The sequence below is a fragment of the Ischnura elegans genome, chromosome 9, assembly GCF_921293095.1.
Source record: "Ischnura elegans chromosome 9, ioIscEleg1.1, whole genome shotgun sequence".
In the NCBI taxonomy this organism is placed as follows: domain Eukaryota; kingdom Metazoa; phylum Arthropoda; class Insecta; order Odonata; family Coenagrionidae; genus Ischnura; species Ischnura elegans.
In genome coordinates, this window is record NC_060254.1 from 100,932,259 (window position 1) to 100,948,782 (window position 16,524).

At 37.9% G+C, this 16,524-nt stretch overlaps 1 protein-coding gene across 5 annotated transcripts in view; it reads left to right on the forward strand.

Moving 5' to 3' along the window:
• The window catches only part of LOC124165274 (monocarboxylate transporter 9), a 71,342-nt gene extending 62,089 nt beyond the window's left edge, over positions 1 to 9,253 (forward strand). For 4 of the 5 annotated variants that reach the window (XM_046542605.1, XM_046542607.1, XM_046542608.1 and 1 more), the window contains 2 exons: positions 1,783 to 1,974; positions 9,022 to 9,253. In XM_046542605.1, the coding sequence (XP_046398561.1) occupies positions 1,783 to 1,974; positions 9,022 to 9,224 (395 nt within the window). In that variant the 3' untranslated portion in view covers positions 9,225 to 9,253. The remainder of the gene's footprint in view (positions 1 to 1,782; positions 1,975 to 9,021) is intronic. The other variant, XM_046542609.1, reaches the window with a different exon arrangement.
• Positions 9,254 to 16,524: the final 7,271 nt, after the last annotated feature.

Sequence of the window (16,524 nt, forward strand, 5' to 3'; positions counted from 1 at the left end):
TCGATGTATTTCAAATGTTCCTGCAATGTCTTTGTAAATCGGCTCCACTGTTAAAATTTTGTCATCTATGTCCTCTTCATCAGTCAATTTGTCAACATCTGGTGGTACATAGACAACATCCATTGCTTCATCCACATAATTCAGGGTTTCTTTTAAAGTGGCCAGGATTTCTTGGGTGGACATACTCCTTTTTATGATCTATCTGTAGTAGTCGTAAATAAGTTTTAGTCTCAGAAAATTTGATAAAATAAAAAATGATTTTTTTCACACTTAACATTGCCTGAAATGTTGATGATCTTGAAGCTGTAGGATCACCCAGTCACACCTTGCAACTGCATGTATACCTATGGGACCAACTTCTTGAAGGCTTCATCTACAATTGAAGGTAAAATATATTGATGTGTACATAGCAGTGATCTGCTTCTTAATGACCTTCTGCTGTTTGAGAAACTATACATTACACACAGTTAGGAACCAACTGGTCTCTTGGCAGGGAAACGAGCTGCTCATTACTTCACAATGTATCTAATGACTGAATGAAGCCACTTTGTAGCAGTGGACAGCTGCGAGACCAATACGATTAGATAAAACAATTAATGGTATTTGAAATCCCAAAGTGCTCAGAATGCCAAAGTGCTTAAAATCGACTCCACGAATAATTTCAGGATGGTATACAATGTTAGCGACCAAGGTTTGCTAGATTTGTCCCTCGCATGGTGCCTCTGTCCTATACTGCCATACCTCTGAATGCCAAAGGTGTGAAAATGCACCATTAAATATGAGCGTCAAAATTGTATATATCTGAATAGTAAATATGTTATTTAATTAAAAAAAAATTCAAGTACATGATTAAGCATTCCTAGTGCATACATTAATAATACGAGTGTTAAGATTCATAAATATTTTTATTGCACTTGTAAAAAAATAATATTACTAACTAATGAATAATTTACCATGAAAAAACTATTAAAAAACAAGGCAGATATTTTTTCACCAACTAATTAAAAAATGGTGAATTTTTACACCGTAGGCCATAAATGGGTTCCTCTGATTTCTGGATTGCACCGCAGGAAACATAGACGTAAGAGTACACTGGTAATTGCAGGGAATATGCACAAGAATGTTCGACCCTCTGCTCTAATCAGCCTTCCATTGCCCTTGTATCTCTATGAACCAAACTCTTTCTTTGATGAATGGGATATATAATTGACAACCCTCCCTTCACACCCAAACTAATCTCAACCTCACATGTAAGTGGTCAAATTATAAACCCTTTAATTGAATTGGCTCTCCTTCCATTATTATTTCACTAACTTTGGAGACAGAATGTGGTAACAGAAGTCTTTTGATCCATGTGAATGAATATCAACCGATTTTCTTGGTCTTTGGTATCAAAATAAACAGAAAATTATGAAAAAACTTCTGCTAATAATTGTTTTGTAGATTTTGCCCCATGAAATAGTTAAAACACACTATCAAATATTCTGCTTATTTGTCCCTCATTGGGAGAGTCCCTCTTCCCATGGGGCCCACAGGAAAAAGATCGAGAGGATTATACATACAAGAATTTTTTACCAGTTTTGCTCTCCTGGCAGAAAAAGACTCCAGTCCCCTTGACAAATTTTCCCGCATACGCAGCAGAAGATTTGTGATCTTGTAACTGCAGCTAAAGGGTTAATTGATAGCAATTTAGAGTCTCACTAAATGACCCCAATAAATGAAAAAGTAACCCTAATTATCATGAGTTATCAATGTTTAATTATAAATATTTTCCTTCCATAGTAATTGCAGAACTAAGAGATTATTACACTCTCCTGATTGTGTCAGCCATTTGTGGCTTTGTGAGAGGATCAACCGTTGTGAATTTCAACCTGTCCATCGCTGAGCACTGTTCAAGTGCGCAACTACCTGCTGCGCTAGGGATCAACATGGTGATGAAAGGAGTTTCGATATTAATCTTGGGACCAGTACTTGGTGAGTTCCTCTTCAGGTTATAGCACTATGAATGTCTTACTGTGGCAGCTTGTCAGGCGAAGTTGGAGAACTGTCACTTCACTTATTTTTGAGATGATGCATGAGAATGTCATGTTATTTGAACACTTTAAGAATTCATATCCACTTTTGATCCTCTGACTACCAGCCTATTCTGAGTAGAATATGTGAAAAATGCCAGATATGTCACCAATTAAACCGCCATTCTAGATTTATTCCTGATATTGAAGATAGGTTTGGGGCTTAAAATCATTAAAATCATTGGATGATTAAGGCATTAAAATTTTTTGGCCATTCAAGCCACGCTGATGGGAAAAAGATTAAAAACATGGGGATTGGGTTGGCATGGTGGCTAGAGTTTTGGCTTCCCATCCTGTGGGTCTGAGTTCCAATCTGAGTGGCAGAGATGTGTTCAAACTAACATACATGATTGGTGAATATATATTTATAATTTTATTATTAACAGGAAGCGATTGCTATAGTGCATGATTTTTACCATGATTCAAAAGAAAATGATGTGATCTCTCTTAATTCAACATTTACATAAAATGATTAGGATAGTTGGATACCTTTTTTCTTATTTACTGTTAGGTGTGCTCTCATAAGAAACAAAGTGGCCTTAGCTAATGGTTATCTTGAAAATTACAGAGTATTATAGGTGTATAGGAAAAAAAATAAGCGTGAACCATTTTTTGCTGAAAATATCATTCCATGTATGTAATCGTGGTTGCATTAATGGCCTCTAGTTGTCTCGGTACGATTTGTGGAGGTACTAGTTAGGCTGTCTCGGGGGTGTCACCTTGGTATGATAAGTGGAGGTTTTATGATATAAAGAGGTTCATTACAAGGAGGTTTGCCTATAAATTTACATGTAAATCTGATGGGACAGTAGGGGTGGTATGAAGTATGGAGGTTTATGATGTAAAGAGGTTCACTACATAGAGGTTTTACTGTAGTTATGTACTTGCATGGCATTGCTCGTGAATTTCAACCTGTCCATCACTGAGCACTATTCAAGTGCACAACTACCTGCTGCGCTAGGGATCAAGATGGTGATGAAAGGAGTTTCCATATTACTCTTGGGTAGCTGGAGAAGTGGAATTACTTAAGAGGAAAAACTTAGAATTCATATTCACATAGCATGATTTTTAGATAAAGGAACATAACAGCTATGGCAAAGGTACATATATGATAACCCCGACCCCCCCTTGTGTATCACATGGTTGACTCTGAATTGAAATATGATGACGAGAGGAAGACATTGAACAGCAAACACAAGAAAAAACTATTTCCGCGCATGGGATTACCGTATACCCCACTTCACAGCATTAATTTTTATGTGTGTTTGTACATGCGTAGACCAAAAATGTTGTGTGAACGAATACCCCAGCAAAAAGCTTTGTACCAAGAGGATCGGTGGCACAGCAAGGAAGGATTTAGGGGGATAAACTCCCTCTCCCCACAGAGCTCAGAGAAATCTTTTCCATATTTGAGGTTTAATCCACTTTACAAAATTGCATTAATACTACCTATAGAATAGTGTAATAATTAATGAAATATCCCTTAGACAGCTGTAAAACTCACCATTTTAACCTTCATATGGATTTGCTGCGCCTTAGCGGTGCTCGTGGTTTTAAAAGTAGTGTAAAAATTTTCCATTCCAATGGATCATTTTGAAATTTTCAGTAGTCTATTTTTTCTGCTTTCTTCGTCTACATATAAAATTTTGTTAGCATAGTGTTGATAGTTTACATTTTATTGGCCTCTAATGAAAAAAGTTACGTCATTGGATTTACGGCGCCGCTGCGGTGCTCAGTATTTCCTCATCGCTACGTCGGTGACTGCACCCTCAATGTTAATGTCAAAGCATTTATGTTTCGTATGAAATGCTATAGTATATTTATAATCATATTATTTATATTTCTAAACATTATAAACAAAATGAAAATGTTAAATAAAAGAAAAATATTACCATACCAATTTTGCTTTATATTTTAGCTAAGAATCAAAATATTTGCCTCGTTATAATGTTCATCGACAAAACTTCATCTTTTTACAAGAATTATTCATAAAAACTCATGGCTAGTCAAAGTTGTTTTATCATGGGTCTCCGACTTAGTTTTGCTTGGGCCGAGAATTTCCTGGTCGCTACGTCAGGGACTGCACTCTCAATGCTAATGTCAAAGCAATTATGTTTCATATGAAATGCTATAATCTATTTATAATCCTATTATTTAATTTTTCAAACTTATAAACCAAGTGAAATTGTTTAACAAAAGGAAAATATTACAATACCAATCGTGCTTTCTCTTTTAGCTAAGAATCATTATGTTTGCCTCGTTAAAATGACAAAACTTCATCTTTTCGCATGAGTTATTTATAGAAACTCATGGGTAGCCAAGGTTTTTTTTCCATGGATTCCGACTTAGTTTTGCTTGGGCACCTTCTCCACTCCGTGTCCACGTACCTGCCGTGGTGTTAGTCACCTTTAGGTAAATTCTAGGGTGACTCTGTTTAGAATTACTCCAAGCAGCAATTCTAAGAAAAATTTAACACAATGCATTATCCGAATTCGTAGAATAATGCTTCCTCACCGTTGTGTGAATATTTCTCGCTGAATGAGTAACTGTAACTTGCCAGGAGATTCAGAAGTTTCACCGACTACTGTGAGGAACACGTCGCACAGTTATTGTTATATGTCATGTACCTTTCATTCGAAAAAAATCTGTTTGCAGCTACGATAGTCTATACAAAATTGCTGGCATTCATATAGTTACTGATGACGTGACAGTTTACCATTGGGGTGAAATCAAGGTAACTACCCAACTAATTGTGTTATAGAAAATAATTTCTCTTTCCTGACGATGAGTTTAGAATTTACATGGTAAAAACCGTTTCATTATGAAAAGGTGAAAAGACAATTTACCGTGAGGTGAAAATTTGTGAACATATTTCTCGTTTCTTTGTGTACTCAAATGCACAGATATTTTATGCATTGGGGGTGTTACTAACGCAAAGGGGTGAGTGAGGAGGAGAAAGGAGAAGGAATGCCAGGTAGGTTGTTTTGAGGTGAAGGGGTGGTAGTGTGTCGACTGCCAAGGATCGGGGAATACCCTGATCATTAGGACAGGTAGGAGTAGAAAATCCTTATCGCAAAAAAGGTTGGGAGTGCAAGGAGGCAATTAGATACAAAAGCCTGCTTTTTCTTCATCCTCCAACGCTGCATGAGGGACAGGGAACAAAAGCCTTGTCAAAACGCCCCACGGTGGCCCTCCCTTCATTCCAAGAAGGTCCAGCTTGGGTGGGTCATTAGGGTGGAGAGAAGTTCAATCAAGTTTTGTGGGAGGGGGGAAGAAGGTGGTGAATGACGAATAAGGGAGCTTAGTGGGAAGGTATGGATAGTCTCAATGTTTGGGTCAGTGAAACCCTACGGAAAGAAAATGTAAGGGAAGTCCTTCCAAAGTGAGGATATTTTTGTCACCCCAGAACATTCCTCCATCAGTTTCTCATGCAGAGCTGGACGAAAGAAAAAAGGCAGCTGCTCCTTCCCCCTACCACCAATAACACATACTTCGAAGAAGTTATTTTTTTGGATTTCCCACCAATCCAGGAGTGAAACTTAATCTGATGCACTCCTACGCAAAACATTTACCCGTCCATATCTAAGGAAACCTTTCCCTTGGGCTACACGTCCCCAGTGGGGGAATGGGGCTCCGTGGTAGGAAAAGAGTACCGACTCTTCTAGCTCCATCTCCAAAGCAGCATTGGGTTTTTTGACACGTCGCTTATTAACCCATATTATTTATATTTCAAAACCCATAAGACTTGATTTTTTTAATTGCAGGACATAAGTTCCCAGAATATTCGTAAGATTTGTCTTGATCGCCAGAATCTTGTAAAAATCACGAAAGTAACATCATCTCTTCTCACTTAACCTACAGCTGCTCCATTATTAACATTTAATTACTTATTCTTCTATATACAATGCAAAGATATAACATAAGGGTGGACGCAGTGAAGTAAAATTATGTCATATGGGCAGAAACGAATTTTATTCGGTCATCATTTTTAGTATTTGGATACACAAAATTATAAACAATATAAACATTAAAAAGCGGAGTTTGTCGAGCTCTGCATATCAGAAAAATATTTCAAACAACCATTACACAGGAAATTAAAACTTTCACTCGAAAATAACAAACAAAGTGAACTGAAATTAAGAGCATTATGGCAAGAAATGGAAAAGAATGCAACGTTCAAGATTTTTCGTTTTAACTTCAACAATAAGGCTTAAAAACTAGCAAAACAGGGTAAGAAATAAAGACAATAGATGTATTTACCATTATCAATCAGAAAACTTGTAAATTCAGGATAACTTTGAAAGATAATAGCAAAAAATGATGCGGCGCCGCTGCGGCGCCGTAAATCCAACGACGTAACTAATTTTGTAAATCCACATGAGGGTTAAATGACTTATCTTAAAACTTTCAGGGGGAGGGCCCCTGCACCTCCCGCTTAACTCTGGCAGGTATTTCATACCCCCAAGACCCCACAGTAATAGTTGCGCCTAAAACTCCCTAGCCTTAATTCCTTGCTGATCCCCTGAAGAGGATTAGGTAATAGTTAAGTGTTGAATCCTTTGAGTTATGCTTTCCCTTTGAGTGTGTCTTCCCAGCAGAATGCTCAACTGCAGAAGTTGTGTGACATGACATAACAAACTGTAATGAGAAAACAAAGCAAAGTATGCATTGGACAAAACCAGAAGTAGCATTTTAGTGTCTGGTCTGAGATCCTGAGATGCACGTATTTACTAACTTTGGTCGCAATCCGTGCAGCTGTTTGGAAACGCATGGTGGACAGACAAATCAACACTGTCTTTTATCCATATAGAAGATTTGATATGGGTCATTAAAACACAGTAATGTGTCACAGGAAAATATGAGGACAGATTTTTAGGTTATGCCAGGTTAAAAATATGTATACAATACTTTACTGCTCAAAATCAATGAAGCGAGCCTATTTGTTCCATTTACAAATAGCTAAATGTAGTATAAACATAGTGTTTCCCTCTCTTCTGTTTAGTACCTTTTGAACATTAGATGATTCAGTTTGCAAGTTCACTTAGTTAATAGGGTAGTTTCCTTCATCAAAGAAAACAAAAGGCATTGATTACGATTCGTTACCCACCATTAGTGTATTCAAAACATACGAATTATTTGGTTTTAGAGATACCAGTTTAGACGAATGGCAATGGTCAATTTTAACCACATTTGAAAAAGGCCAGATCGGCGCCCATACGATGCCACTCCATGTGATGTCACAGAGACCTAGTTTCTATACGAGTAGATAGGAGTTTTACATCGTCTGAGATTACCAATGCATGCATGAGGCACAGAGCTCAGGGAAGCATGTCTTAATAATCACCTATTAAAACTGCCCAAGGTCGGAAAGTTTCCTTCGTTTCATAAGGTATTAATAATCCTTATTTAAGCCAAGCACTACCAGCTAGCAGGGTACTCGCTGCCTGCTAGCATCCTGCGTCGTATCAGCGCTCAAAGCCTCGCCCCGAGGTCACCTCTCTTACGGCAGCGGGAACCAGAACGACGTCACCCCGGGTTTTACCAGCATTCATACTTAGTTTTCGTGCGCTTGAAAATTTTCACTTTGCGTTTAGTCGCAAAAAATAGATATCGTCATTCGAAAATCTGAGAGCGGGAAATGGATACTCCAGGAGTAATAATCTTTCGATTTAGGCAAAAAAAAAATATGTAATAGGAAAGGGCCCTATTTACCACTGTTTTATCTTTCCCTGACTTGCCCTTCTGGATTCTGAATTCAACTCAATCCAAGTACTTAGTGGTTAGCCCTTTCATCCATGCATCTATTTATAGTCCTCATCACCATCTGAAATGGGTAACAGGACACAGGCTCAGAACACATCATAGCCCACAATTTACAACTCTGATTCTCTACCTGAACCATTATTTATGCAGTCTGAAACACATTAATTATCATATGCGAGGAGGATATTCAAAATTTGTCGCCTCTGACATCAATAATGGCAGTGAGACTTTATGTCTAATAATTCACTCTCATTGATTAAGAGCTGTTTTCAGCTGACTACAGCCTGACTTCAACAGATAGGTATACTGTTTGACTTTTGCTGTTGACAAATTGATGGTCTGTGGTAGCAGATGGCTCAAAAATTTCAGCGCAAGCAAATATCTCAGATTCAACAAGATCAAAAGATTGTGAGAATAATAAGATTAAAATATTTTCAAATTATTAATGGAGCTTTTATTAGGAATATTTTCAATGAAATTGAGGAGAATCAACTGCATGTATCCTGGTCCACGACAAATGCGCAGATTGCACTATTCATTTAATTATGATTGCTTTGATAATAACGGAAATTCATGGAATGTCTTCATTCATTCAAGATTTTGTATTCTCTGAAAGTTTGGTTCTTATGCATGCAATTATTTTCAATTGCGGAGAAGAAAATTTCTTGGTCATTCATTATTTTCCTTACTCTTGAAAGTTTTATTGACACTGACTGGTAAAGTTGTTTAAATCATATGACCAAATACTTAAGAACTTAACAAGAGAAATATGATTTTTTAAATATTGAATAATGTAATGTATTTTTTCAAAGAGTAGAGTGATATTTTTTGACACCTCCTCAGTAAGGCATCGAAGGGAGGTAGGGATGGGGTGAAAGAGCTTTCACCTCAGCAGAAAAATTAAAAATATGACTTGTTTGGATGAAATGTGGAGGGGAATCAAAAAATTAGGATAATAGCAATGTTAATTTGGAATAAGGAAAGGAATTTATGAGTATTTAAGTACCTATGTACTTAGCAGTTATTGTTAAGCCATGATTTATATTTGGTTATGCAAGGGTGTATCAGCAAGACTGATGTACATACCTATGATGAATGCCTATTTTTTCTACCCTTTTCCATTAAATGTGCCTGGTGATACATGTCTTCTCCAATATCATTCTAATTCTTCCTCTCCTGACTGTAGGCTGGGTTCGGGATTATTCAGGCAGTTATTCTCTGTGCATCCATGTTCCAAACACACTTTTGCTGCTTACTGGTGCATTTTGGGTGGCTGAGATGATCATTGTCAGTCGAAGAAGGAATGCAACGGCCAATGGAGATTGCAAAAAACTACCCAACTCTTATGGAAAGAAAAAAGGAGATGTCTCTGCATTTAGCCGCCAGTGATTGTGTTGGTTTTTTGGCCGTATTTAAGTTTATTTCTGTGTACAGAAAACACCAGCACCTCTTCTGAAAGACTAGTTGTAAAAATATGCCAATCAAAGAAGGTGAGGATGATAAGTGCCTGAAACTTGACTGACAAAAAATTTATTTATATATGTACATGAATTTGGAAAAGTATGAATTTTTATACACCATTATTAAAATTATTTACATAAAAAATGCATCTCAATTTGTTCGCAAATTTGAAGGCAACTGGCTCCCATTTTCCTTCTCTTGGTATAAAATGTAGAAGGAGTTCTTATAGTTGCAGCCTCTCTTAGCACACTTCCTCAATTATGCCGAAAGACATTTTTCAAATAGAACAGAAATATTTTCCTGTGCTCACTTATTGGAATGATATTTCTTCCCAATTATATACATGTTTCAGAGGGCAAAAATACTCCCACAACTTTTGGTATTGTTCACTATACTGCAATGCCACTGGCTTATATGACTTGCACAAATTAAGCGCCACTTCATATGAGATTTTTCCAATCAAAAAGAGTAAAATCACCTTCTTTTCCTCCTTAAATATCCAATATTAATGACTATAAAATGCCGTTTTAACCATTCCTTGTAAGCTTCCCAGTTCTCCTCTCTCAGCAAGAACTTTTTGATGAATCACTCCATCCATCCTCCTCCCCAATGTAGTATCTAAGCAGGCAAATGAATTCTCACGGTGGTCTAAGTCCAACCTCAGCAACATGTCTGCCATAGCCCATATGTGTATTGTAAAAAATTAATGAATGCTGAAAAATGAACTACCACAGCACTGAGATCAAAACCTTTTCAACAACTTTTTCGATAATCTTCATTTAATAGAAATCTTGAATATTTGCAATAATGAAAAATAGCAACTTATGAATTAATGCAACTTAATAATACAACAGTATGGAGAGGTAAAACAGATTTGATCAGCCTTTTGTTTTAGCATGTTTTTCCTCCCTCTTCTCTTAGGGTTCAATCTAGCCGTCTTTCTTTGTTTAGGTTGGTGATTTTAGCTAGGCTTGGAAATTGTAGTTGATTGCAGAAACTAGGTAAAATTTTTGAAGCCCATGGTTTTAGTACCTACACCAAAGTCCTCCAAGGGATGAAGTATTTGAAATAACTGAGTGAGCTTTCAAGACTTACTAGTTGAGAGACATCTTGTACTAATTTAAACTTGGTTGAAAAATCTTCTACAGGAAAACCTTAGATTACAGGTCACTCAAATAATCACTCAAAACTATGTTAGCAGACATGCATATGCTAAAAAACGCTCACTTAAAACCGTGTATGGATTTCCATGTAAGAGTTGGTTCCACCTTGTAAAATAGCAACAGCAGATCTCAAATGCTCCATTTGGGAGAAAAATATCTGTACGGCTGATGTCTTAAAACATTTACTAATATTGTACCAGGAATCGATTTAATCTAGTGAGAGTAACTAATGCGTTTCACTTTCAAGAAATGCCTTCCTGAAAAATGATGTGATTGATATTTATGTATAATGTGTTATTCACAATCTGCTGAACTTTTGCTCTTCCTTGAAAGGTTCTTGCGAGAATTCTGGCTGCGTCAATGTGGCTACTTTATAACCATGATGCCAGTTAGTATAGAGCTCTTATATATATGTATTATTAATTTGTTGGTTGATAACTATCCAAAAATACCCAGATGGTATCCAGTGTTTCAAGGATACACACCCCTAATATATGTATAGTCATTATCTTACAACTTCTCTTCTTGTAAGAAGGAAGGTTTCATTTGGGATCCAAACACTTCGTTTCTTTCTTTCTGTTATTTCTTCTTTGTTTCTTTCTTCACTTCTTTCTTACTGTTATGGGCTTACCTTGCCCAATCTTCTTCAAGAGCTCCATCCAGCTATCATCTTTCCATGCCCATCCAAAGTTCAGCTCAGCATTTAAGCCAGGTTTATGGGTAAGAGTGGATTGACCTTCGGTGAACTACAAAGGAGTTGCCTTATGTCTACATCTACGATGCACCACCTGGATGAATCGACACCAGGCATGCAACACTCATCCTAGCCTTATTCAGAAATGCTCGCTCGCTTGTCATTCACAGGCCAAGCAAACAGGACAACAATGTGAGGTCATAACAGAAATGCATACACTCAGGGGCAGATCCAGGATTTTTTTCTGGGGAGGCAACCAGCATCTGACAGGTCTTCTCATATTTGAGATTAAAAACAAAATACCACAATTGCTATTGAAAATATTCTATTCATTTTAATATGAAAGTTATCAATATAAAATGAAATGATTGAGGCTCCAAAATACACTAAATAAAAAGAACATAATATAACCGTATTAAAAATCTTGACTATTTTTTATGCATCTGGGGGGGAGGGAAATGTACCCCTAACCACCTTAAATCCACCTATGCATACAGTATTCATTGCTTGGAGTCACCAACTGTGAGTGACCGAAAATTCATTAGGAAAAACCCAATCCTGAATCAACAATGGCAACTACTTAAGTTCATACAATATTCTTAGATTGCTTGAGCATTTAAGAATATATGTCATTCAGAGCAACACTGAGTGCGAGTTCAACCCTTTTTGTGTTTGCGAGTCTGTCAAGATGAACAATGCATGTGACTTTTACTTCACGTTGCAAAATTACAATTACTGTACACGGTGTTTCAGGAGGAATTTGCATTGCTTCAGGAGGTGGTGGGGGCAGGGGTGGTCCGCAGTGATTGGGGGCCCTCGGCTGGGGCTCATGATGGGGCCCTCCTTCCCAGGGAATTTGGGGGTCTTCCCCCAGTAAATTTTAGGAAACTGCATGCTGGTAAATGTGTTTGGATGCTATTCTGGCTCTTAAAAATAAAATAAAAGTTAATAAAAAATAGCACTGTCATAAGTAAAAATTCTATGAATTATGAGAACTCTTCAGCTTATAAAATTTAAAAATGAATTATGGTTCCATCATCTATTTAATGAATTTGTTCCTTGACAATGCATTGGAATCTAAAAAAAAAACTCTAAAATGTCCTTTTCGAATAACCATTTCAAAAAAAAGCATCAGGTTCTCTTTTATCTCCTGACACCTTTATTTTATTTATTTTTAGGTACATATATATAATCTTTTTACACTATGCTGTGTATATAGCAAATAATGACAAAGTAGAATTTTATAATAGGGTAGTTTCCTTCATCAAAGCAGACCGCCAGCAGACCGCCCCTGGGTTGGGGAGACAATTTTCAGCATTTTTTGTTTTGACAACATGGGATCGCAACTCTTTAGTTCCTTAGCTATGGCAACGTAAACATTTTCTCGGATGCACTTTGAATTTACTATGAAATCGTTAAATAACGTACTGTGCAGGGATGGAAAGGATCTGAAACTTGAGCTGATTGTAATTGAGATATGTTTCGTCCACTTTATGCTATCCACAAAGAAAATGGTAGCTTATCTGTACTATCGACTGAATAATTGTGAATATTTCAACTTTCAAAGTCGTATTTTTTTACGATGAAAGCTTAATATTCAGAGATGGCATCAAAGTCTTCAAAACTAATTGTTAGGAATATTGATTTCATTTACAGCAAATATCTTTTCTCTATCATTATTTACACAGTTTATATGGAAACTTAAATGATCCCATGATAGCAGTAGCGGATACAGAAAAAACTCAAAGGAGGGGGGGGGTGCAAAAGATATCTTGAACTACCTTTACCTTTGTCGTAATGACAAATAATTAGAATTAAGTCACATGCAAAGTTTAAAAAAGGCCAAATGAGCAGAGTGATTGAGATAGGCACGAATATTACAAAAAAGAATCTTCAAGTCCGCCACTAAATGTGTTTCTCACCCTCCGCGCATGTGAATGGGTTTACAAAAGTCGCCACTCGCGTCGCTGACAGACAAAGTGATCCGAGTTTCACGGAGAAATAAGGTATGATTAGGGGTATTTACCATAATGTATATACGTACATTAAAGGCCTACCCAGGATCAAAACTAGGAGAGGGGGGGTGCAAGCCGTGGTCGTTCAAGTCTTAACATTTTAGAAAGGGTTGATCCCCTGTTTAAAATTATTGGCTTGAAAAAATAATGATATTTATTTTAGTCCTACGAATTATACTAACATCATTTTTCTTCAAAAGAAAATTCGCTCAAAACTTTCATTTTGAACTAAATGTATTTTCGCTTAAAGGGGGGGCAGCTGCCCCCTTTTCCTCCACTGGGTACGCCCATGATATACAGACTGTCCCAAGGGTCGTGTGTCATTTTTGACCTCTAATTTCAGTAACTTCCCCTCAAGCAATATTCTTGAAATTTGGAATACTTATGGGTAAAGGTCCTTAGTTTTGTTGAGTGCAAGTAAAACATTACAACTTTGACTTTTTAACCTCAAAATGTGGGCCCAAAACAAAATTTTGAATTTGCCTTACAGGGTTTCAATGATAAAAAATTCGAGATTAAAAAAAGTCTGAATTTCATTGACCAAGATGTCAATTCTTAGGTTTTCGGACACGAGGAAACCGAAAATAACACTTTTATTTACAAAAATGCAACCGTTCACCCAGTAAGGTCAAAGGTCAAAGTCATAAGGGTGGCAAAAAGAATAGGATGCCGACAAAGTTGTCGATCCATGGATTTGAAAGTGTGCCCAAGTCATTGGTATTGTCTACATACTCGTCTTATTCACTCTTTGACCTCCACGGCTAATACTGAGGTCAAAGGTCATAGAGGTAAACGTTGGGCCATCGTGACAACCAACTTGTCGTAACATAGATTTTAAAGGGTGCTCAAGTCATTTCTACAGTTTATTTTTTAGTATTGTTGATTTTTTGGCATTCGGGGGTCACAATGGGGGTCAAGGGTCATAGAGGTAAATGTCGGGCCATCGTGACAACCAACTTGTCGAACCATAGATTTTAAAAGGTGCTGAAGTCAGTATTGCAGTTCATTTATCAGTATTGTTGATTTTTTGACCTGCGGAGGTCACAATGAGAGCAAGGGTCATAGAGGTAAACGTTGGGCCATCGTGACAACCAACTTGTCGAACCATAGATTTTAAAAGGTGCTGAAGTCAGTATTGCAGTTCATTTATCAGTATTGTTGATTTTTTGACCTTCGAAGGCCATCATGGGGGTGAAAGGTCATAAAGCCATGATTTCATATATCAGGGAAACTAATGTCTCCAACCAAAGGGTGACCAAGTGAAGTGCGTAGTACACATAGCATCCATTTTTTTAACTTGTTAACCTCCTGAGGTCATAAGGTGGTCAACATTCACGGAGGTGTGTGCAAAAATATCCAGGAAATCAACCCGCTAACCGAAAGGTTTTCAAAGATGCCCAAGATAGTGGAGCGATAAACACATGCATAATGATGTGATGTATCAAGTTCATAAATTTTTTATGCTATTCCTCGCATTAAAAGCATTATAAGTAATGCAAAATATTGGAAAAAAAGTCGATCGCATCGCACTCATAGCCGCGCCGCGGACATTTTTGAAAGGCGATTATAATGCGACCGAAGTGGCAACAGAAATCAGACTTCTATGGGATGTAATTGGGCCTCCTTTACTATGAGGTCCCCTTGGAGAAAGCGATCGCATTGCCCTTCAACGACTGCCTAACATGCTCAACCCACCTCAGCTGTATGTCTGGCACCGTGCGTACGGTTTACTTTGAGTTGCGTAGCGCTCTTTCTCGTGACTCACGAGTACGTTTGATTTTTTCGCCCGATGGGGGAGTTTTCGTCATGAATTGTGCCTTATAATCCATTCGCTTGCCAGTCAGTTTTGATCGTCAGGAGCGAGTAGTTGGCAGTCTGCATAGGTACCTTGTCCTTAGCTGTTTCAGTGTCGCACTGAATAACAATAATGCAATTCATTTATTTTCCAAGCCATTACGTTCAGCGTACGTAACATGAATTGGCGGTGCATTTGCGATTATTTTTTGTTTCAATGTGTTTCCTCGATGGAGCAATTGAATTTTCCGAAGGGTGAGTTCTACCTGTATATACGCTTCAAGGGATTTAAGGCTTTTGGTTACGATGGAATGATGAACCTTTCAGTGTATCTTATTCTGACATCGTACCTCCACTCAGTGATTCGAAGGATTGTGAAACAGCATCTATTTACTGACAATGCAGTGTTGATGGTGTTCAATTATTAACGCAAAAGGAATTTTTCAACCTCGAAGCGATTGAAGCCAAAGGCGATTTCGAAGCCAAAGGCGAAAGGCAAAGTTTCCTCGTATTGTCGTCATGCGGGACCGATAGAAGGAAGTGAGCACATTATTCAATTATTTTCTAATTTTTGAAATGTTTTAATGCTCAGTATCCGATAATTCGGAGGAGTTTATCGCAGTCATCACTGTGCAGTATCGGAGGAGTGCAATGTCATCGACGCCGAGGGAATTCTGATCTTCGAAGCGAGACGAGCCAAAGGCGATCCTGCGGAGATTTTGGAGATCCTATGGCTTCCCACCATTTGCAGCCCGATCGTGAGGGTGAGTAGCGTAATGAATTTTTTCCACTCTTAAAATACATCACTTTCAAAATTTTTACGAAAACGTATGTAGCGCCACTTGTGCTTTTCAATGCAATTTAGTTTCCCCCACTGCCAGGGGCGGATCCATGATTTCTTTCTGGGGGGGCACAAGGATACCTCGTGATACAAAACGAATGCAATTACAATGGGACCATATTAAAACTTTTGCATATTTTTTAAGCGTCTGGGGTGGCGGGGGCACGTGCCTCATATCCTCCCCCCTACATCCGCCTATGCTTTTGTTGTTATGGGGTACGCACTGCAAATATTTCGTTTTTACGTGAAAGCATATATGCGCTTGAAGAGAGGCCGTATTTCATTAAATCAAATTTATTAATCTCTTTCGATTTATGCTGGATTTAATTATTATTTCACCTGCATTAACTGCGTACTTTCGTTTTCAATAATGTGCAGACACCCACGCGTCCTACTTTACAAAAGGGGCTGGGTCGGTGAAAACTTGGAAGGTTGGCACATGAAGTAACCTGCATCCTTTGCCTTCGCGGCACCAAGAGCAGTCGCGGACGCGACCGATCTGCCGAAGCTGGAGTCAAACTCTAGGGGCAAAAGGCCCAGCGGATTTTAGATTGTTATCGGATGGAATGCAGTGAGGTAACTCACGTTCACGTTGGGCCCTCGGGTTATTTACTTCCGAGCTCCGTGGCGAAGTTTTTCCTCTCTTTAGATTCACATTAGGACTCGCCATTTATGCATCCCTCATACGTGGCCCTGTAGCCGATTAAGTCAATTCTGTGTG